Source organism: Arachis stenosperma, chromosome 3 (genome assembly GCF_014773155.1).
Source record: "Arachis stenosperma cultivar V10309 chromosome 3, arast.V10309.gnm1.PFL2, whole genome shotgun sequence".
Lineage (NCBI taxonomy): Eukaryota > Viridiplantae > Streptophyta > Magnoliopsida > Fabales > Fabaceae > Arachis > Arachis stenosperma.
In genome coordinates this window covers 3,227,070-3,250,935 of record NC_080379.1, presented here as the reverse complement: position 1 = coordinate 3,250,935, position 23,866 = coordinate 3,227,070, and the positions used below count along the sequence as shown (strand labels likewise).

The 23,866-nt window shown below is 31.3% G+C and overlaps 3 protein-coding genes across 5 annotated transcripts; all 3 read right to left on the bottom strand.

The window, feature by feature from the left end:
* Position 1: 1 nt before the first annotated feature.
* On the bottom strand, positions 2-637 carry LOC130968863 (histone H3.2). Its single transcript, XM_057894337.1, has one exon. It carries the CDS (start codon positions 553-555, stop codon positions 145-147), a length of 411 nt encoding a protein of 136 aa, XP_057750320.1. The 5' UTR covers positions 556-637; the 3' UTR covers positions 2-144.
* Positions 638-2,129: 1,492 nt separating this feature from the next.
* On the bottom strand, positions 2,130-5,059 carry LOC130969316 (uncharacterized). Its single transcript, XM_057894985.1, has 4 exons — positions 4,504-5,059; positions 3,229-3,512; positions 2,925-3,152; positions 2,130-2,596 (listed from the first exon to the last, which is right to left on the bottom strand). Exons 1-4 carry the CDS (start codon positions 5,036-5,038, stop codon positions 2,150-2,152), a joined length of 1,494 nt encoding a protein of 497 aa, XP_057750968.1. The 5' UTR covers positions 5,039-5,059; the 3' UTR covers positions 2,130-2,149.
* Positions 5,060-19,331: 14,272 nt separating this feature from the next.
* Positions 19,332-23,354, bottom strand: LOC130969447 (transcription factor bHLH122-like). Of its 3 annotated transcripts, XM_057895177.1 has the most exons (8): positions 23,121-23,348; positions 22,702-22,960; positions 21,769-22,551; positions 20,876-21,228; positions 20,512-20,682; positions 20,334-20,399; positions 20,184-20,252; positions 19,332-19,986 (listed from the first exon to the last, which is right to left on the bottom strand). In XM_057895177.1, the coding sequence occupies exons 3-8, from the start codon at positions 22,451-22,453 to the stop codon at positions 19,933-19,935; spliced, it is 1,398 nt and encodes a 465-aa protein (XP_057751160.1). In that variant the 5' UTR covers positions 22,454-22,551; positions 22,702-22,960; positions 23,121-23,348; the 3' UTR covers positions 19,332-19,932. The 3 variants fall into 3 exon arrangements, with proteins under 3 accessions (XP_057751160.1, XP_057751159.1, XP_057751158.1); XM_057895176.1 differs by lacking the exon at positions 22,702-22,960 and having other exon boundaries at positions 23,121-23,354; XM_057895175.1 differs by lacking the exon at positions 23,121-23,348 and having other exon boundaries at positions 22,702-23,074.
* Positions 23,355-23,866: the final 512 nt, after the last annotated feature.

The following is a 23,866-nucleotide window of genomic DNA, read 5'->3' as shown; positions in this document are numbered from 1 at the left end:
AAAAGAAAATGGTCATTCATTCATTTTAAGTTGAAGTTATGAGCAAATTCCATTCTTGTAGAAAACAACATGGATCTTCATAAGAGAAAACGTAGATTCAATTACAAAAGATGAGGAACTCTAAGAATTAGGCATATATAAACCCTAAGCCCTCTCACCCCTGATCCTGCGAGCAAGCTGAATATCCTTAGGCATAATAGTGACTCTCTTGGCATGAATGGCACAGAGATTGGTGTCTTCAAAGAGCCCAACGAGGTAGGCCTCAGCAGCTTCTTGGAGGGCAGAAACGGCACTGCTCTGGAACCGGAGATCAGTCTTGAAGTCTTGTGCGATTTCCCTAACCAGCCTCTGGAACGGAAGCTTCCTTATCAGAAGCTCAGTGCTCTTCTGATACTTCCTAATTTCTCTGAGCGCCACCGTCCCTGGCCTGAACCTGTGCGGCTTCTTCACTCCACCGGTCGCCGGAGCAGATTTCCTTGCAGCTTTTGTCGCCAGCTGCTTCCTTGGCGCCTTTCCTCCCGTGGACTTTCTTGCAGTCTGCTTTGTGCGAGCCATTTGGGAGTATCGAAAAAACAAAGTGGAGATTTGTTTTCCTTTTTTTCTAGTGAAAATGGAGGTTCTGAAAATAACTTGGAGATGTAGGTGGTTTGGGAGGTGTATTTATGGGGTGTGCGGGCGGGAACTTCTTAAATGTTTTATGCGTTTGTGAAATTTTTGTGGCGCCATGGGGTTTTGACCGTTGATTTGTTTAGTGATCAACGGCTGATGTGTTTTCTCAGCTAAAGCCACGGATTGTGATCCCCGTCACTATGAGAGAACCAATAGCATCATTCTAAGGCGCAATTCAACAAGCAAATGCTAATCTATCCCGAAGTTTTTAATTCGTTGAGACGGGAGATAGATATCATAAAAAATAATAATAATAATTTGGAGTTAACCACTAAAAATGTCTCTAAATTATTCAAACGTAGATAAAAATACACTCGAAATAAAAATGCTTTTAAATAATTTAAAAACACAATAATACCTAACAGTAAATATATTTTTAAAAAATATCTTAAAAATTGAATTTTAATGCAATTTTTTGTAAAAAAGAATTATAAAAATAATATATTATTATACATAAAAATAGGTAATTTTTTGTTAAGCATATAATTTTTTATAATTGTTTTTGTTAACAATCAATAATACTTTTAAAAAATTATAAAATAATATATACTTAACAAAGAATTACTAACTTTTAAGAATAATAACATCTCATTTTTCTAATTATGCTTGAAAAAAATTGCATTAAAATTTAATCTTTAATGTATTTTTTGAGAAATACATATTTAATATTAGTTTTTTTGTAAGATTATCTAACATTAAATATGTATTTCTCAAAAAATATACTAAAAATTAAATTTTGATACAATTTTTTGCAAGAATGATTTAAAAAATGAGATATTAGTATCCTTAAAAAATGAGATATTAGTATCCTTATAATTTTTCGTTGAGTATATATTTTTTATAATTTTTTGTTAACAACTAATAATACTTTTAAAAAATCACAAAAAAATATATATTTAGAAAAAAATTATCAAATTCTAAGAATAATAATATATCATTTTTTTAATTATCTTTGTAAAAAATTACATCAAAATTAAATTTTTAAGACATTTTTTAAAAATATATATTTACTGTTGTGTATTATTATGTTTTTAAATTATTTAAAAATATTTTTGTGAATAGTAAAATTTGAATGCATTTCTATCAACTTTTGAATAATTCGATGACATTTTAGGTGGTTAACCCAATAATTTGAGTTTCAACTTTTAAATATGAATAATTTATATTGAAAATGACTAAATGAGTGTTGAAACGCGACTAATTTTATCCTAAAATCTAATTATAATTTGCCATACTGTTTAAAATAATTAAAATAATATAAAATTTTAATTCAATCAATTAATTAAGTCCAAATATTAAACTTACAAAATTTAGTTTCAAATCACTGTTTATAATATACATTGACATGTCATTTTATAAAATTTAAGTAAAACAGAGTATTGAAAATACACTCATTTACAAATTGCTACCATTAAAATTAAAAAAAAAAAAAAAAAAAAAAAAAAAAAAAAAAAGCCGCCCTGAAATACAAAGTAGAAAATCATACCCAATTGCTAGAGATAGAAAAGTCTTGGAATCTAAAAGAGAGATCCCCAACGCTGTCTCTCTGGAGCTTCAATGGCTGATGAGAACCATCATCATCAGTTTCAATTGGCTTATTCTGATTTGAATGAACTACCTTGGGAGACATCTTTGCAGCACCAATGGAAGAGGCCAATGCACGGTCCCAAAGGAAGACATGAAGGAGAATTGGAACTTTGGTGTGTCTATGCAATGAAAGTTTGTGGCTCAATGAAACAGTGTCATAACACCTTATTGCTCCTGTTGAAGACACCATCCATGGAAGCACTCTCTGATTCGAAACCCGAGAAACCACCAACAACCTGCATGTATCTCTTGCTGCTCTGTATACATGGTTTAGCCCCGACCGTGTTGCTGGTGCGTTTTCTTCACTGTTATCAATCACTGACGAGATGAAAATGAAACCCTGTAGAAACCATACACCAAATTGTAAGTTCAAATTGTGACAAAATAAATCATAATCACACCGGTTGTGTTAGTTTTAACAATAGAATAAGACAAGACATTAAAAATAAGATATAAATAATAAAAACATAAAAATTATTATAAAAGTATAATTTCTTCTATTTTTTTATTCAAAAATTTAAAAATATATATAATTATAAAAAATTAACAAAAATAATAAATTATGAATTATATTTTTTATATTTCACCTGTGGAACACAAATGTTTTTATATTTTTGCCGGTAAACAAATACAGTCATAATTTGTAGGGAAATTGAGGAAGGCATTACCTCTTCGGTGCGACTAATGGCAAAGCCAAGTTTTGTGTCATCATCTTTGAGTTTGATCTCTATTGAGAGCTCTCCCCCAATTGGAGCGTACCATAGCCTAACTGCTCTAACAACACCTATGTCTACTCCATGATAGTCCTCAAATCCATAAAGGCTTTCATTTGCAACGTTTGAAAAATCAGCTAATGACCCTGAATTCACCGTTGAAGATGCTGTCTCTCCAGATATCTGTCACACAAAAGGTAAATATTAAGAACCATTCATCGCAAATTGAGATAAATAATAATTAACAACATTGTTTAACCTTAGTGAGTAGTGACTCAGTTTGGATGTTCATAAAGACAAGAGGAACCCCTGAAGCTTGAGCTGCATTAAGCCATGCATTTGCCCTCGCTAGAGTGTCCTCCACGTCGTGGTAGCGAGACGCCACTCGATCGGAAGCTTTGGGAAGAAATAACATGGAGATGAAGTTGCCAGAATTGGGAACTGAAAGCATCTCCTGCATCTTCTTCTCCCATGGATATGATACATATCCATCTTGTGCCTTACTTCTTGTTAGTGCACTTACCATCCTACTCGCCCTTGAACCTGCAAATTGAACAAAATGCACTCATTATTGTCTATTTTTTATGTAAAATTGATAATTGAAATTCGATAAATAATTTTACAGAAAAACAACTGCATACGAATTTTCATTTAATTAAGCAATTATAATCATAGCACTTTTCCTTAAATTAGTTGAACCAAATGTCTTCGTCAGTTAGAAAAGGAAGTCATGTGTATCACGCATCAACTTTGTGCTTCAATGTGGCAAAAAGGTTTGCCGCTTTCGTATGACAATTTAATCAAACCCTTGGCTAGTTGGCTCAAATAATGTCAAAAAACATTTTAGGTAGGAAAATGTGAGAAGCTGAACAAATAAATAAGATACTTTTTATTTTCTATATGATTGGGTGACTTGCGGACAAATAATAGTGTTTGGGTAGATGCAATTCTTCATAGGTGAAGACCATTACCCTTGTTTGTAAACGTATTCCTAATTCCTAATAATATAAAGAATTTTAATAAATTAAATGAATTCTCAAAAATATAATTTTAAAAACTAAATTCATCACTTCCTGGATTTTTCTGTAATTACAAATGGCCCACGCAAATTCTTTTAGGCCCCCGATTGCAGAAAATCACCTAAATAGTTAAAATTTCCTACCATATCTAAATGTTTTTTTAGCAAGAAGAAGATGATATTAATAAAGGAACTAGTGGTACCTTATCTAGCAGTTATTACATGGTAACCTCAAATGATCATAATATAATATAGTAAGTAAACCTGAATTTTAACACGATCGTGTATTCATTCGTTTTATGTATAACAGGATTTAAACTAACCAAACAAAGTTACCGCTCAAATAACATAATCTTTCCATATTCACTTAGAGATTTGCGAATTCCAATCTTGTTCCTAACTTGACATAGTCTCCCTATATTCACTTAGAGATTGTGAATTGGAGTCTTCCTAACTTTGGAACAAAGAAGTAACTATAAAATAAAATTGAGCAGAAGATAAGAGAGAGTAAAAGACCTTGTAAGCGGTAGCATTCACTTTCGGTTGTGTCCAAGAAGCCAACGACGTAATTGGCATCGGCGATGGACCTCAAGAAGTAGTTCTTCTTGCCGGAGGAGGAGTCTCCGGGGACGACGCAGGCCTGCAGCTCAACGAACTCATGAGGTCCACGTCGGACTCTTACAAGGACGGACGTCTCCTTCTTCTTGTATGCATCATGAAGGATCTTGTTGAGTCCGGTCCGACCGTTCTTGAAGGGTTGCCTGAACCGGACCAAGGAACCGGCCGATGAGCCAATCCGGAGCTCCTCTACTATATCGCCGCTTTGAAGCACGTCGGCGGCGCTCCATTCATCGGATTTTGAAGTTGCTCGTAAACACTCTATGGAGATAACTTTCAATTCCCTTGTTGGTGACTCTGAACTACTGCTCTCTGAGCCTCGATCCATGGTCATGTTTTTCTTCTCTTTCTCTCTCTCTCTCATATCATTTTCATATAAGGGTATAATGACTGAATTTTTTATCACAGTGTTTCTTCTTACACTGTTCAACATCTGAAGTGAAAACTATCTGCAATTGTCTCTATAATTGATAATTAAATAACCTTAAAAGAGAAGTTAATTAAATTTATCACGGGTGAGTCTTTTCATTATAATATATCATATTAACTTTGTCCTTATATTATATGGTATTTACAACAAGTTGATTTGAGAGAAATTAAAGTTGGTTGGCTTTTGGCTTTTGCATTGAAGAAGCTGTTTTGTTTTGTGTACGTGTTTTATACGGAAAAGTTTAGGAATTAACTCCAATAAGAACTAACTCAATTAATATTTTTTATTTTTTATTTTAAAATTTAAAAAATTAACATAGTGAGTCTTTTTTATAATAGATCTATTTTTTAACTAATTAACTCTAATTAACCAGCCAATGAATTATAACTCAAATAGCATAATCTGTTTATATTTATCTAAAAAATTGTGAATTTGAGTCTCTTTATTTTTAATAAAAAAAAAACTCCAATTAGCTATATTTTTAGTTAATTCCTTAACAGAATCGGCTTTGTATAGGCTGCTGCAAACGTGATAAGTACGTATAAGAAAAAATGAAAAATAAATCGCTAAGATTTGGAAAATTCTGTTTCGAATTATTATCTGCGGTAATGTGCGAAAGGTGTATTGTGGTGAATGGATCTGTCTGTGGAAGAATAAATTAAATAATGGTAAATAATATTCTACTATTTGTGTATTTTGACAAGCTAAAGAAAAGGAAGTCAAATGAATAACCACGTAATGTGAACCCAACTTTCCGTGATTTTATACTTTATTTTTTGTTTTCATTTGATGTTGAATAAGTATATGTGTATGTATATAAACTGATGAATTAAAATAATTTAATTTGTTATTATCTATTGAGCTGAAACCATTCTACTATTGCTATGAATGGAATAATATTATATAAATAATATTATAAAAACAAAATAAGGCATGAAACACTAGATGCTATTATTTCGTTTACAGTGTAAACGAGATATGTACACTCTTATTTTGCTTATATTTATAAACAAGATACATAAAAAATTATGACGTTTACAATATAAACAATATACATTATGAAAAATTTTCATCAGCTATAAAATAATGTATAATCCTTTATATTTTTCACAAATATATCACTTTTTCTTCTCTTTCGGTTTTCTTTCGAAAAATAAACCAAAGTATCTAGTGGTAATAGGTATGTGGTTGTAAGTAGAAAAAGGTGAGGTATAGGTTACTAACACCGATGAAAAATGAAATTTTTCAGTTTTATCTATTTTGACTCCATGGTGACGAGCATGTGCGACTCATGTTTGATATCTATGGGAGAATCATGTCGGAATAAGTTAAGGAACTTTCTACGGAGGTCGGAGATGTTGATGGCAGTAGATCTGGCCACTCGGAATTCATGCAGGACGACCCACTTTTCGCACCACGACCGATACATGTTGCAAATTCAGTGTAAGACATGGACGTGGATGGTGAAGAATCCGATGAGGAGTATGTTGCGGATAGCAACAAGAGTGATTCTTTTGAAGATGATGATGAGGATGAGTTCGCATCCGAGACACCGGTTGAGGCATTACTTCGGTATCTTCTTCCTGCCTGTAACTGATTCTGGCCTTATCAACTGTACCCAGCCACTATCAGATGTTGGGTCTGGACACGATGCACGAAAATATTCTGTTTTTCAACACAGGTGAAGAGGATTACAACTTAGACGGTTGTGTGGAGTTTCGGGTTAGCCACAGATTCAAGAATAGAGATGCAGTGACATAGGGTGTGAAGAATTACAGCATCCGCAGAAGTGTTAAGTACCGAGTAGTGGAGTCAGATCGATTAAAGTACCATGTTCATTGTTAGCAATATGTAGCTAGATGCTCGTGGAGTTTCCGTGTTGTCCTCCGACAAAATCTCAGATATTAGTGAGGCCTCGTTTAACTGTGGTGTAATTAATATCATTTATCATTGTTATATTTTGTGTAAATAACAATCATGTATGTGTTATTTCGTTAGGAAGGTGCGTAGGGTTAGAGGAGCGCACACGCATTTAGTACCAACCATGTCTCAAGACCGTCGACAATTAGACAACAGCCTTATCTGCTGTGTCATCCTACCATTGATATAGTCCAACCCATCCGTCAACATCCCTGTAATACAAGGTGCAGTTAGGCCTTTGGGTGTCCGACCAAACTTCCTTAGCCTGCTGTCAACGGTCAGGGACATCCCAGAGAAGGTGTAGGACGTCCGTCTGCTGGCTGGCAATGGGTTGCACGTCTCCTGGTGAGTCCAAAAGCTTAGAGTCGTCAAGCACATTCTGCCCACAACAAGTGTCTAACACGGTAAACCTACTGAAACCAATCCCAATACTCCTACGTCAGCCAATAGTCTGTGTACGGGTATCCCTCCTCAAACCGAGCCCTCCACTGACTCATGAAACTTGGTAGGCCACCATACATCCTCGCCACATCCTATAGTAGTGAGGAACCTGTCAACGTTGACCGGGTCCCCTGGCATTGGCTGCTCACCATTAAACTGGTGTTTTACCCGATTGACATAGAAAAATTCAACTATGTTGAAGCAAACGAAAGGAACAATAGAAATCCATGTTTCCCACTCTGCCTCTTCCTTTAGCCATAGCAGGCAAATGTCCTATAATGCAGGGTCATCGTAGGACATCCACAGAAACTATAATGTACGTTGTGAAATAAACATCAACGACAGGTGCTAAAAAGGTATGAGTAATTTATGCAACTATGACCAAATAAAAGGGTAACTCGCTTACCTCATCCAATTTTAACTGATCAAACGCTCGATGCCATTGCAGGACTCTCTGCTCGTGCTGGTTCCTGCTCTGCTATGTCATACATATCTACCTGTGAAAATTTGCAACAGTAACCACGATTCAATTAATTGCAAATCATATTGAATTACGTAAACAAAGAATAATAAAACCGTAATGAACAGTTACCTCGCAGCCATGGAGTACATATAAACCTGTCGCTCAGGTGGACACCACTAGAGAAATTTTTAGCATATCCAAGATATTAGTAGAGGAGTGCATCATGCGATGTCTGTGGTGGAACGGTATGCTACAGAGCATAGGAAATGGTACGTCCATGCTAGTACCACAGATTCCCAAGACACATAACGGCACCTATGAAAGTCATCTAGTAGTGAGAGCCATTGGAGATGGACCTGATTATTTGACTTATCAGTCATTCGGTAACCCTCAATCATCAACAGTATGTAGCACTGTGCGTCCCGTCAAAGGGTGGCTGGATCATTAGTATCGGGCATCTGTCGGAGTCGCTTCTGAAGCCATGTCAGCTTGAGGGAGAAAAACTCCTTCCTCTGCTAATCCTGCTGCTAGACTGCAAGAGGCCTTACATTGAGTAACCACTCCACCAACTCCAAAGTCTCGGTCCCCTACCATGTATGAAAATCACGGAAGCACCCACCGACAGGCACACCATGTGGGCATAGCTCGAGGTGGTACTCGACGTCCTACATGATGGTGGTGCACTCATCCCACGGCAGGTGGAAAATGTGGATCTCAAGACGCCAACACGCCACAAATACCGATATCAAGGAGTTGTCAGACACGAAATCATTGAATAGCACCGCGTCGCCGAAGCTAACATTCCTCAAGTAGGGGACAATGGCGTCCGATGATGTGAATCTGTGACTCACTCTCCTAAGAAGAAGTAGGCGAGGCCTTTAGTAAACAACGAAAAATACGTATAAAGAATGTGTAAACATACAAAGCTATAAAACCCTCACAGCAAAAAATTCTATTATATAAACATTTACATAGCAAATTAATTTATATTATAAATAAACTATTTTAACAAAATAACTACAAATATTTACCGTATAAATTGAATTTAAATAAAAATATTTAATTAAATAATTAATAATAACCTTTATTTTCTATTTTTTTCATAACTTACATTAAGTAAAAATATTTACTTAAATAACTAACAACAAGTAAACCATCAATTAATAACTTAATTTAATCAATACCAAAATTAAAAAAAATTCATTTACTTAGATATTTAATAACTAGAAACATAAATATCTTGTTACTTAATTAAGTTAACTAAAAAATTAGTTAAATAATTAATAACTAAATTAATTAAAGAAAAATAAACCTAAATAAATATTTAACTGACAAATCCTTGTCAAAGTATGCCTAAAATCATATCCTGTTAGTTAAACAATTATTAATAATATATTCATTCGCCTAATATATACTGCATACTACTATAACAGTACTCTAAGTTTGGATACACATGTATGCTTTAACATAAATATAAAACAAAAAATAATACCAGCTATAAAGTCGGCTTCATTGATGTTCCATGTCGGCGTCGGTTGATATCCGCATCATGTGCATTGGCGCGCATCATAATTTCGTAGTAATTCAAAAATTTGATTAGAAAATAGTAGAAATGGGAGGAAATTTGAAGAAATTGATGAGATAAGAACTAAAATGGACCATATGGACGAAATACATATATATAATATAAGCTTCTACCATTCTTAACGAAATAAGAGTGCATGTATCTCGTTTACATGAATGTAAATGAGATAAAGTCGTTACATACTACGTGTACAAACGTGATATGGCTACGTCGACTCGTGTCTTATCTCATTTACAATGTAAATAAAATACGTGTATTTTTATTTCGTTTACATTATAAACGATATAAGAGATAAAATACATTTTAATAAAAATATAAATTACACATTTTAATAAATAAAATATTTATTTTATTTATTTAAAATAATTCCTAATTTTTCTCTCTCTCCGGCAGATTGTATACTTGGATTTGAAATTTCCACTCCTTTTTTTGTTTGTTTGTGTGATATGAAATAATTTCCACTCTCTTTTTGTTTGTTTCATGTGATATGAATTTCTATATGCAAATTTGATTATATTATTATAGTAGTAAAATATTAGAAAAGATATATGTGGTTTAATTTGACATAACTAATAAGTAATAATAAGAAGAAACTTCTATCGTAAGTGTGCATGATATACAAAGGATAAACTATTATTTTAGTCTTTAATATTTGAATTAAATTTTAATTTAATTTTTAATATTTTAATATTTTATTTTTGTTTTAAAAAATTTTAAATAGATTAATATTGTCCTACGATCAAATTTGATATTAATAATTTGTGGAATAAGTGATATAAATATTAATAATATTACTAATTAAATTTTTTTATGTTAAAAAAATATAGCTAAAATTTTTTTATAACACTTTGTTTTCTTAATTTTTTTTGGTATAAAATTTTATATTCTAATAACTAATTATCAACGTTTTAAAATTAAATGAATTTTTTTCATTAATAATTATTAATAAATTAATTTTACTCATTTATATACTAAAATTAAATATTATTGACTATTTAATATATTAATTATTTTTGTTAAATTTAATAAACTACTATCTAAGGAGGAGATAGTGTCAAAGCTAAGATGAGATTTGAACAACATTTTGCATAGCAAAACGACTACTTAAAATATGCACTTTAACTACCAAAGAAATGTTTATAATATGAGATGAGGTAATAAAGCTCTGCATAATACCTACTGAAAATTTTGGGTTAAAAACAAGTTGGATCCTAAAAATAACTAAAATTAGAATTTCAAACAATAATTTTCAACGTTTGTGTGAATGTATGAAGGGGTCCAATAATATCGTGTCACATTAATTTCTCTCACATGCATTACTTAAATTTCTCAAATTATGCTATTACTATACTCTATATATATATAGAGTAAGAGAGACGTCACAATATGCTTTAGTCACGCTAATGCGGTTGGCATTATGTTATTTATTAGGGTAGTGCTCCTCATCCAAAAAAATTAAACTTAATATGGAGTTCACTAAAGATCGAACCCTTGACCTTTCGAATTTAGAACTCTAATACCATGTCATGAACCTACTCATCCTAAAAACGTAATTTAACAGGACAATATAACACTAATGCTCATATATGTAATACTTTTTAAACCTCCATTGTACATATTGTACACTTAGGCCATTGGTTCTCTATACTTCCTCTATTTATTATCTTCAAACTCGCACCAACTAAATGTTTCGTTGTCGGCTTAATTAGATTTCAATAAATATTTTGTGTATGTATAATAAATTCAATGATAATCAAGTAAACCAAGAATGTTATGGAATTTGAGTTGAATGTTTTCACTTGAAATATGAATATTACTCCAAGTTTCAGTCGTCTAAAGTCGTAGCACACCGATTTCACAACATATCAATAAGTCAATACCATCATCACATATTCCACTGACAAAACTGGAATATAATGTTTCATGTCCGAAAAGTTTGCCAAGCGATTATTTGTCTTGTATTGACTAGGAGCATACATTGTCCGACCCAAATCGAGAATTTCATCTGGACTTTAAACATTTTGAAATATAATTTGATATGATTTTATTGAATTTAGAATCAGATAAATATTTTATAAATAAATTTGATTATTATTTAAAGTCGAATACAAGACAATGCAAACTCGATTTTATTCGACTCATATACACCTTAATGACTATGAAAATAACTAATTAAAACACTAGTTACAGAATTGATTTGTCACAAAAAAAAAAACTCAAAAAAATACCTTCCTAACTCGTGGCTAACAAGTAACAATTTAATTGTGAAAAAGTTACATCGTAGATATTGGCAATAAGTGTTTTGTTCAAATCCAACTAAATGAGATTAATTAAACATAATCTTTTTTAAATTATAATGTGTTATGGCCTGGCTCACAAGTAGATTGGGTTCGGATATTTTCTGTAAACTGACTCGACGGTTTTCTAACCCGTCAGCTCACCTCACTCTCCTATCTCATTAAAATTTTTGGACAACTGAAAAGAAAGCTTTTAGAAAAGGGGATCTGCATGTGAGATTCACCTTTGTATAGACTATAAAAGGGGAGAATTCTACCCCTTCTCCTAGTCAATTTGAAAGAATCTCGCTCACTTGCCTTCCGAAACTCTCCGAGATCAAGCATCCAGTAACCCAATATCGATATATATATTTTGAATCTCCCTTGTCTTTTTTTTTTTTTTTGGTCATTAATCTCCCTTTCAACAAGACTTAACTAATAAGAATGCCTGAAACTCTCCGAGATCAAGCATCCAGTAACCCAATATCGATATATATATTTTGAATCTCCCTTGTCTTTTTTTTTTTTTTTTTTTTTTTTTTTTGTCATTAATCTCCCTTGTCCTTTCAACAAGACTTAACTAATAAGAATGCCTGAATGAAGATGATGTATATTTTTTTTTGTCAACGATCAGAGATAGATGATGAATTTTTTTTTTTTTTTTTGATCGGTGGATTGGACAACCCCCAATCCTAGGTACCCCAATGGATTGGACAACCCCCAATTCCTAGGTACATGACACACCCACACACTTCTCATACATTTATCACATTTTTTCCTCAATTGCATCCTCTAGGGTTTGAACCCTAGACCTTGAGGTGGGGAGAGGGGAGAAATGCCACTAGAGCCAAGGCTCATTGGCAGATGATGAATATTGAATAGACGATAGATAATGAGAAACAGAAGGGAACGAATAAAGGAAGAAGTCTCAGAGTTGCAGGTTTTGTTTTTGGACATAGTTGCTATATTTTTGGTGTAGAGGGTTTTGCTAATCAAGGCTAACATTTTGATTGGGTCGTAGGCCCAATCAATAATGGGTAACCCATCTCAACATATTGCAGAAAATTTGAGTTAAATCGCAAAGCCCAACAATACCAAAAGTCCATGAAATGAAAGGTCACTGAAAAGTACCAAAAACAAGTATCTTCACTCGTAATAAATTACTTATTGGCATCTCGAGTTGGAAGATAGTCATCGGCAAAAACAAACAAAAAACTAAATTGATTCTTAACAAACTTTTTATTGAATATTTTAATTCTAAAAATTTTTTATTATTCTAGATGTTTACGAAAATATCTCTCGTTATATAGATTGGTTTATCTATTACTTTCAATAAATTTTTAATTTTCGTATTGAACAAAAAAATTTAATAAATTATATTATAATACAATTATATCCTAAAAAATTAAATAAAAATGAATTAACCTCCTTAATAAAAGGATCAATTCGTTTCAGAAATTTTTAAAATAATAAAAAATTTCTAAAAAAAACAAATCATCTAATTTAAAATTTATTTGGAATTAGTTTAAAGAAAATTCTATGGTACTGATAGTGAAAGTAAATATAGCATGCTGAACATGCCTGTTGAAAGCAGAGAGTAACACATGGAAATTTTAGTTTCTTTTTATAAATGCTGTTTCATTCCATTTATTTTATTACAAAACTAATTATTAATAATTAATGTTTTTTTTGTCGATATAATTAATGTTTTGAGCAACTCTTTGACAAGGACTGTTTTTGGTATTGGGTTAAAATTTTTTTTTTGAATGACTAATAGGGGGCTAGATAACAATAGTTGATAATACAAAAAAAAAGATATATAGTTAATAATTTATTGACCCTTTTTTTAAGTCTGGTTAAAAACGCCTTTTTGTTTTTTCCCTCCAAACACCAAAAACTCTTGCTCACTGTGACTAGTAATAGACAATTATACCTGTTGAAAAAAAAAACTATACTTACGATTGCCAAAAACAAAAAATATAGCTATAATTGTTAGTAATACTTAATTAAGTTTTGGATTATATTATGATATCTTATATTAATGTTTTGGATTTTCTAAAATGAATAAATTAAATATTTTATTTATCGAATATATAATTTAAAAATATTTATCAATCTATGTAATATTATATATTTTATTTATAGTGAAAAAAATTATACATGCATGTATCTCAAAATCATTTTTTTTACCCTAAACAAGATACATGTTATTATTATTATTATTGATTTGCCATATACCTATTCTGTTCCATTGTAAAGGAGATCAAACTAAAAAACAACAAAAAAGGGTGTTTGTAGTATACTTTTAGTCTATTTAAAAGGTAATTAATAAATTTTGTTGAAAATAATAAATATTTAATGATTTTTAATTATAAAACTATTAAAACCTAAAATTTGGATGAGTTATATAAATCGTAATAAATTATTAATTTAAATTTAAATAAATGTGTAATATAATATAAAAAAATATTGGTTTAATTCTTTTTTTGAATTTAAATTAATTTTTTTCAGTTAATAAAATTTTAAATTTGAATTAAATTCATCCAATCAATAACTATTCATAGAAATTAATAAAATTTTAAAACAAAATAAATTATGAACTGAAAAGTAAATTCTTTCAAAATAAGTGGAGACATTCGCATGCAGACATTATTATTTTCTGAAAACTTAAAATAAATAAAAATTTCTATACTTATTCACCACAATTAAAATAAATAAAAACTATTAGAATCAGTAAACATTCTTAGTTTTTAGTGACAGTGAGTGAGAGTTTGGTGTTTGGAGAAAAAAAAAAGAACATTTTCAACTAAATTTAAAAAAAAGGGGTCAATAAATCATCAATTATTGTTATCCGGTCCTTACTAGTCATTCAAAAAAATTCTCAGCCCAATACTAAAAATGACCAAAAAAAAGAAAAAGAGTCAAGAGTTACTCAAAACATTAATTAATAATTAGCTTTGTAATAAAGAGAATGGAATAAAATGGCGTTTGTAGCAATGCTTTTATTAAAAAAAAAAAACTAAAACCCCTACGTGTAACTCTTCTCTTAAAACACACATATTCAACATGCTATGTTTACTTTAGTAGTTAGTATCATAAAATTTTGGGAGTGGATTCTTTCTAATAAAAAAAAAAAAAAATTGAATGGTATCTAATATTTAATTTTATCTTTGATTATTTTTTTCTCTTATTTATATTTGATCTCACTTATAGAATTAAAAGTGAGAAGTCACACTTTATTCTTTCAACTATTTAAAATAATAGAGGGAATCCATTTCCTAAAATTTTTCTCTAATTTAAATGTTATAATGCCCATCTATCGTTGTTCATCATGTATGTATATAGCTTGAGTGTGACCCACTACAAAAAAAAAAAACGAAAATGTAAACAAAAAAAAAAGAGAGATTATGAATTTTATCATGTTTTGGCCAATTACTTAAATTAAATGTAGTTTAATTTGTGGAAATGATGTTTATGATGGGTACTTTTTTATTACTGAGGGTTTAACATGACCCTTGGATATCGCTAAGGGTTATACAGGGATATATATGTCCATGTATATTATATTTATAAAGCCTGGGACTCAGGTTTATGGGAGGAATCTTAGCAACTTTCCATCTCCATTATTTAGCTCCTATGGAGCTTTTCATATCCAATTGCTTTTAGGCTTTTCTACTCTAAATTGCTTTTAGTTATTGCGCAACACATATGATTAGTACCTTCTAATCAACTTATTTGATTTAGAAAATCTGTCCTGTATTTAGATTTATTAATAAACTTTGTATTATTAGACCCAATATCCTTGGAACTTTATTTTCTTTTATTTTCTTTTAATCCCCATCAATATTATAGGCATAGCATGTAGCCGCCGCCATAAATATTACTTTGATAGTACATCTTATAATATTAATGTAGACGCCTTTTTGCTTGGGTACTTTGGGTTGAAATAATTGTTAATTCTCACTGTTGATTTACATTTAGTTCCTGTAGAGACCGAAAAAGTAGACTAAATGCATAACCTTATTAATTGATTTTGATACTCGAACAACCTTATTGATAACTCTAAGGATTTATTTATATATATAATTTAAACTATAGTACTATTTCAAGAGATTATAAATACAAACATTAAATTAGATAATAATGTAACATTTATCTAAACAATTAATGCAAAACACACGGGTATGAGAGAAATAATTTTATTATTATTATTATTATTATTGTTATTATTATTATTATTAATGCAAAACACATGGGTACGCGAGAAATAATTTATTATTATTATTATTATTATTATTATTATTATTATTATTATTATTTGTTCAAGGGAACAGAAAATCTCTGCATCAGAATCCTGAGCATAGAAAAAGACAGAATAGTAACATAGGTTATAGCTATTTAGGAAGGTCCCCACTGAATGAACTCCGTGAGGTTCACTAACTTTCATTGTTTTGTTGTAATTTCTTTACTTTACTAATTATTTTACGATGAAGTGTTTGTGTAAAAAAAAAAAAAAAAAAGAAGAATAGTATGTATAATTTATTTTAAAAAATTAATAAAAATAAAATGACATACTTCTTTTTTAAGTTATCTAACTATTTATAAAAATGATATTTATCTCTTTACTATTTTTTCTTTTTTCTATAGTATGCACCTTCTATTAATGATGTAGTAATTTTGGTATAATAGCATCATAGGTATGTGAATGCATGTGATAGTGGCTGGTGTGAATTGAAGTGTCAATCATATTTTATGGGATGAATTTTATGATATCTATGAGTTAATATTTAATTTATTTTTTATAATAAATTTTAATTTTTTTAAAATGATATATTTTTATATTTTTTAAATTAAATATTAATTTTTAATTCTTCTTAGTCATTTAGACATTATTTTTTAGGCATTCTAGCCATCACCATTTTATTGATGCAATAGTGAGTAGTGACATTATTTTTCCAACTAAGGCCATGCCTTTAATTTGTACCTTCACAACGTAATCCATAGTGAGTTACTTAGCGTTTAGGGAAAACTTTGTCCCTTTTTGTTTATTTTTTATGTGTTGGGTTGATAAGATAGCAAGGACTTTGCTATTGTGACATCATATGTGACATGGCCTTCACTTAAATGGATTTGGACCCACCATATTTGGCCCATTAGCCATTAGGAATAGTCACTCATTCATTACCCTCCAACTCTATTATCCATAATTCCATACCACCTTTCCTATGTTCAAAAGTAGATTAACTTCGCAGCTCAGGGTTTCTTTAGATCAGTATTTTTTGTGTGACTATTTTAGATCAGTATTTAATTAGTAGTAATTTCACTAATTTGTATTTATATTTAAAAATATTTGTATACAAAAAATATATAATTTATATTTATATTTATTAAAATTTATACATATAAATTAATATAATTTGTACTAGGACTACACATGGATCGGATAATATCTGCATATCCACGGTAATTATCTGCATCCGATCCGAATTTTACGGATATTATCCGATCCGCATTATAGTAGACTAGGATCGGATTGCAGATTTGGCAGTGATATCCGCAAATCCGCATATCCATATATCTCATATAGATAGCATAGTTTAAGAAAGTAAACCTTAATGTGATATGAATTTTTGTGTGTTGTTTTATAAATTTTATGATATCTTGGTTTTAATTTTTTATGTTGTACTTTAACTTAGAATAATTAAACTTAGATCTTGTGTTATTTTTTTTTTTGTTATTTAAGAGAACTTTTATTGATAATATTTTAGGAGTAAATAGGCTTAAATAGGTGCAAAAATATATTTTTTAGAGCAAAATAGAGCTTTAAAATATATTTTTTTTAATTATGCGGATATATCTGATATCCGATCCGATCCACAAGTATGTGAATCGAATCCAACTTGAAAAAATGCAGATATCGTATCCAATACGATCGGATAGAATTATAGGCTATATCCGATCCGATCTGTGTACAACCCTTATTTGTACTAATATTTTTTAAAATTTACACATATAAATTAATAAAATTTATTTGTTGAAGACAATTTTATACTATTCAAATAATCACAAAAATTATTAAAAATTGTTAATCTCTTAAATTTTTAAACTGAAAAATATATTGTATTTGGGTTCAAATCTCACCAAAATCCGTGAATGAATCCTTAAACAGAGAATGTGTGTGAGGGTGAATATGTGTGTAAATTGTATGCAAAATAGATTAACTTCCAAAAGTCGAAAAAACTCATTCACTTTTATATCTAATTTTCGTGGAATAATATTTTTTAAAAAAAAATTGAATTTTAAACGATTGAAGACAAGTACCTCTCATTCACTACTTATATTAAAGAGGTGTATGTACACCTAGATTGTATTTAAGGATACGGTAATACTATACATGTAAATGTTTTTATAGGCTAAGTTTAACTAAATTGGCATAAATTTAACAAAATAAATATGTGTCTATGCGTTATCATTGTTTTCCTTGTGTTTTTTTAGCACAAAAATTTTTATTAGATAGTACAGAAATATATTGATAGAGTATAAAAAATTTTATATATATTACATAAATTTTTGCTGCAAATATATTTTGTTAGTTAGATAAATTAATTGTAGTCGTTTAAAAATTTGTTGTGCTGCACATCACATTTTTTATGTTGTGTATCAGAATTTATGTTGTGCATATTTTGTTAGTTGAGTATTAATGTTGTAAGTATGTAGTTCTTTAAAAATTCGTGTTGTGTATCAAAATTTTTATACTCTAATTTTTTGAACATATATAAAAGATGAAAAGGATGAAGAAGATATCGATGATGATAAATTGATGATGATAATAGTAAAAGAGGATGAGAAAGAAAAAAAAAAGGAGAAAACAAAAATCAAACAAGAGAAGATGTTGAAGAAGCAACAATAACTTGAAGTTGTTGAAAACAATACCATTATTAAAGAAGAAGAAGACAACAACGATAGCCACGTTTAAAAAAAAAAACACGCGTATCTGACTTAGTTAGGACTTGGTTATTGAAATTACTTAGTTGTATAGCTATATTGTGAAAAATATATAAAATATATATTTATATTTTAAGATGTATTATTTTATATTATCCAGCTCAGATTTTTTTTATCGACCTTTAAATTGATCATATTTTAACTCTTTAAAATTTCTCCTAAGATAAAAATGTCTGAGTTAGTATGATGCCTTCAACACAACTAGAATTTATTTATTTATTTATTTATTTATCTATCTATTTTCTTCCTTTCTCATAAAATTGCATGCATGCATGATCTTATTTATTTATTTTTTAACTCTCTAAAAGTGCATGCATAATCTTATTATATCATGGCAACGGTAGAAAACTCAATTTCTAGATAGATTAATTTTTGACTTCTTAGATTAGAAGATTCAATAAAAAGACCAAACATAATGAAAAGAAAAAAAATGCTTTGATATTGGCTTACAGGTGACCAACTTCTTACCAATCCATTGAATTGGAAAAGACAAGATATAATTAAGCTTTAATCCTCACGTAATTTAAATTTGAATTTAATAACCTTTTTAATTTCTTCACCTCTACTACAACACTTGATGTATTTTACACTCTCCTAGGGTTAACATCTTGGAACATACATAACATAACATAAATCTATCAAACATGTCGAAACAGACTAAACCATATTTATTACATTAAACTAAGTTATAATAATCTAAAATATGTCAACCTAAATATTCAAACATATTAATATGTTGACGATAGAAAAGGGAGGGCCATCTATATAATTTTTTCTCCTTAGAAAAGAAAAACAAATAAGAAAATAAAAAACCCCTCTCATTACAAGTAAGTGTATGATGGAAACCATGTCATGTGATGCGAAGTTGGTCCCCCCATGCATGCATGCATGCCTGCCATGCCCATGCCAATGAACACCCGATCTTGACGTTCCTGCATTCATTGGTCCCACGATAATGAAGATGCATCATCATGCATGTAATCTCAATCCCCCAAAACACAAATTTCCCTTTGGATTTTGCTTATGTGGCATTATCATCATCATCATAAAATTTGGAGCCTCAAATGTGAACTCTTAGTTGTAATAAGAGAGAAAGGTGCTCTCTTATCATGATTTTGTTTAGGCCAAATTATTACAAATCTGTACAGAGATTGTGTCTCACATATCTCACTATTCCTTCCCTCTTCTCTTCTCTTCTCTCTTCTCGTTATTGCTGCTTCTTGTGTGCACAGGTACACTTGGCTTGACTTTCCGAAAGAGTCTATATACACACACATGAAAACAATTAGTGTAAGATGACAATTATTAACTATAAAATGTGCAATGTTTCTCTATTAATCACACAATTTCACTAGTAATACAAGAGATTTAAGTTAATGAGTTCATAATTATAGTCCATAAACATAAACATAGTGTAACGTAAAGGGATAATTGATTTGTTTATGTGGGAGTTAGTACCTCAACTTGGTTTTGAAGTTCTTTGATGTAATCAACAGCCAAGTCCAACATGTCTGCCGTGTTTGTTTGCTGAAACGAGAAAACAGAACAGAACATTCATCAGTTATGGCCTCCACAATGCACGTGCGTGCAATAAGTCAAATATCTTACCTTGTCCATGTTAGGGACCAGATCCTGTAGTTTCCTCATTCTCTCACTAATTTTAGTTCTTCTAACCTGAGAATGGTAAAGAAATTGAACAAAATTGAAGTATCTATGCATAGAACTATCCAATTTGGCATCTAGAACTTTTAAAAAATGAGTTCAAATAGTGGGATGTGAGTTCTACCCTCTCTGCAATGCTTCTTGGATGAGTAGCACAGCCCCGCTTGGCACGAATCTTGCACACCACAGAATCCGAGCACTGGAGAAACTTCTCAATGGCTGCTATTTCCGATGATGTGTTTGGCATACTCAACTGGTGAGCCAATGGAGTACCAGGAGCCTGGCCTGCTTCGGTCTGATCGATACAACGAAAGAATTTTTCAACAAATCATCATGTGTCCTTGAATTTGCATTGCCACAATGTAAAACTATTTTACAAGTCATCAAGTGAAAATTACATATTAAAATTGTTTCATTATGTAAGCTAACTTGAGAGCCAAGTTTGTCACTTATATACCAACATTAACATAGCTATAAAAGCACTGTACCTTAACCTGAGTGTCGGCCGCATTCACCCCGGCAAATGGTTTCACATCTTCGTCTCTGAACCTTTTCCGACCAGCAATGTTGTCGGACATCATCGAAGAAGAAGAATCGTCCCAAGAACCAACGGGTAAACCCGACATAAAATCGCTGCTCTGGCTTTCTGCAAAGGCTTCAGCACTCTCTGGATTGTTTAGTGTATTGGATGTGCTCCTGATTTCAGCTATTGGAGTCATTAGTCCTGAGGATGAAAAGGTTGGTGGATTCTTCAACCTCGCCACCGGAGAAAAATTTGCATCCTCACTAGTGTTGCTAGCAGCAGCTCCCATAGTTCCCATGCCTCTTAAAGCAGCATAGCCTGAAAAAAAATAAAATAAAAACAAATTAGGATTGATCAGTGTCATTATCATTGGATATTTTTAAGTGACAAAGTAAAAGATTATGCAAAAAAGATCAAGTCTAAAACTAGCACAAAACAAAGATACACAAAAGTCTAAGAAGACAATAATTATGTTTTTCACTTGCTCTAACAACAAAAATGTGTCTATAACAGAATTTCACTTTTGGGTAGTTTTACTTTGACACGTATTAATCCAATCTGATTTGATTTAGACTAATTCTCTCCAATTAGGATTATTTAGAAAGACAATTCAACTTCACAAGATTTTTTTTTTTAACTATTAGAGATAATTCTATCCGAGTAATTTCACAATCTTTTTTCCCTTTATGGGAAATTACAAAGGATAAACAAACAGAGAAGAAAATTTTGGTCTCCAAAAAAGATGGGAGGGGAAAAAAATTAGAGATAGCAACACCCCACATACTATACCCAAAAAGGAAAGTTTTATTTTTTATTAATGAAAAATAAGAAAAAAGCTAAAATTGTTGCAGAACATACCTTCAAGGTTCAGGTTTGAAAAGAGTCCAGCAGGTGAACTACCATGCCTAATAAGATTCGAAGCATTTCCACGACCAGTTTTCATCTGATTCGGCAGAGGTGGTCTTCCTGAACTTTGATAAAAACTCTGAGTTGGAGGATTATTAGCACTCAAAGATCCATAATTATTGTTACTCATACTATTCATCTGCTGTTGTGGTTGCTGCACCAATGATTCATTATTCATTGAAGAAGGCAAAGGCTGAGGCTGAAGGGTATTATTGGTATTAATGGTATTAATACTAATCTCTTCTTCCTTCACTTGAGAGATTTGCTGAACTACTTGTTGTGGCGGTTGTGGTGACGGTGACAGATTTTTATTATTAGTAGTAGTAGTAGAAGTAGCAGCTGCTACTCCAAGTAATGAATCATCTTCAGGTTCATCATTTGCAAGGCTATTCATGAAGCGTGCGAGGATTTTCTCTGTTTCTGGGCTTGAAGGTTTGTTGAAGATGCTTTCGTAGAATTCCTTGTCAATGATGCTGGAAAAATACGAACTTGGTGCCGATCGGAACCTTGTTAGGCCCGAAGAATTGTTGTTATTGTTGGTGGTGGTGGTGTTCATCTGCTGGTGATGGTGGTGGTGGTGGTGGTGGTGGTGGTGATCCAGGAACATGGGAGGGTGCCGGTGAAGATCTGACTCCATTTTTCAGCTTCAAAGCTTGAATCTTTTGATGATTTTCTTCACACCCAACTCCTCAGATCACACAAAACTTCTCACAATTCTCGCTTTCAGCCCAATTCCTGTTCATCAGAGCAACAAATAAATAAAACAAGGCCAAAATAAAATAAATAAAATAAAACATTTCTTTCTCTTATAAGAAGAAAGAGAATTCTAGAGATCCAAGGGGTAATAAAGGAAACTAAAAATATCTTATATAGATAGATACTAACTTGAGAGTTACTTAGAAGTTAGAACTATGAACTGTGAAGTATGGTGCCTCAAAATCAGCAAGAGATCAAGAAAGGGAACATGGAGAAACCAAAAAACAAAAAAAGGAACAGTAAAATTTAATATAAAAATTAAAAAAAAAAAAACAAAAGAGGGGTGTGAAGGAATGGAAGTAATGAAAAGATAAGTTGTGTGGTTTGAATCACATAAGCATCAAAAAGTCATGGAATCTAACGGCAACCGGTTCCTATGTTCCTGTTCCTGAAAGTGAATCAATCCACTTAGTTTCACCGAGACAAGACCAATTGCAAAGTTGCAACAAAAGCAACATCTGAACATAAACTAATGAACATAGAAACAGTAAATGCTTTTTTTTTTTTTTGACCCAAGTATATAAGTATATAACAATAGAAAAACCTACCTCAATAGCTTCACTTTTTTCTAATTATAAATAATAAAAAGAGAGGAATTTGATGTTATTGGGTTTATCCTTGGAAGTGGGTTTGGTGGTGAATGGTGATGGTGGGGATAGAGAGATAGAGAGATGAGATGGGTGTTGGGAAGAAGGTTCAAGAGAAAGGGGTGCAAAAGGATTATATAATAAAATGGCATTCCATTTTGCTGCTCCCAATCAGAAGTGAACACAGCCATAAATCCCAGCTATCAGATTTGGTAATGTGTTTTTTCTTATTTTATTTCGCTCATGTGGTTTTACCATAACACCCCTCCAATTTTGGGAAAGAACAAACAAGGATAAAGAAATAAAAAAAACAGAGCTAATCCTAAATTTAGAAGCAAAGGTGAATAGACCCAAATGGGAATGAATACGAGGTGAAATGACTTTATTGCCTGCCCCTAATACCACTCTAATAATACTGCGCCATCACCACCAACTGCACCATGACACTTTGAATTCACACACAAATTGCAATGCCGGATTTGGATGACATTATTACACTCACCTGCAGCAGTTTTGGCCTCATACACTCTTCCAAGAGTTACTTAAATGTCACTGCATTCATTCATTCACCAATGCTTTAAGCCTTTAAGGTTACCCTATATGTGCCATTAATTAACTAGTATGTCCCTCACCTCTTATAATTTATATTACAGGAAATTTTGTTGGTGTTTTAAGAATATTCGTATTCAAGTAATTTTATTTATTGC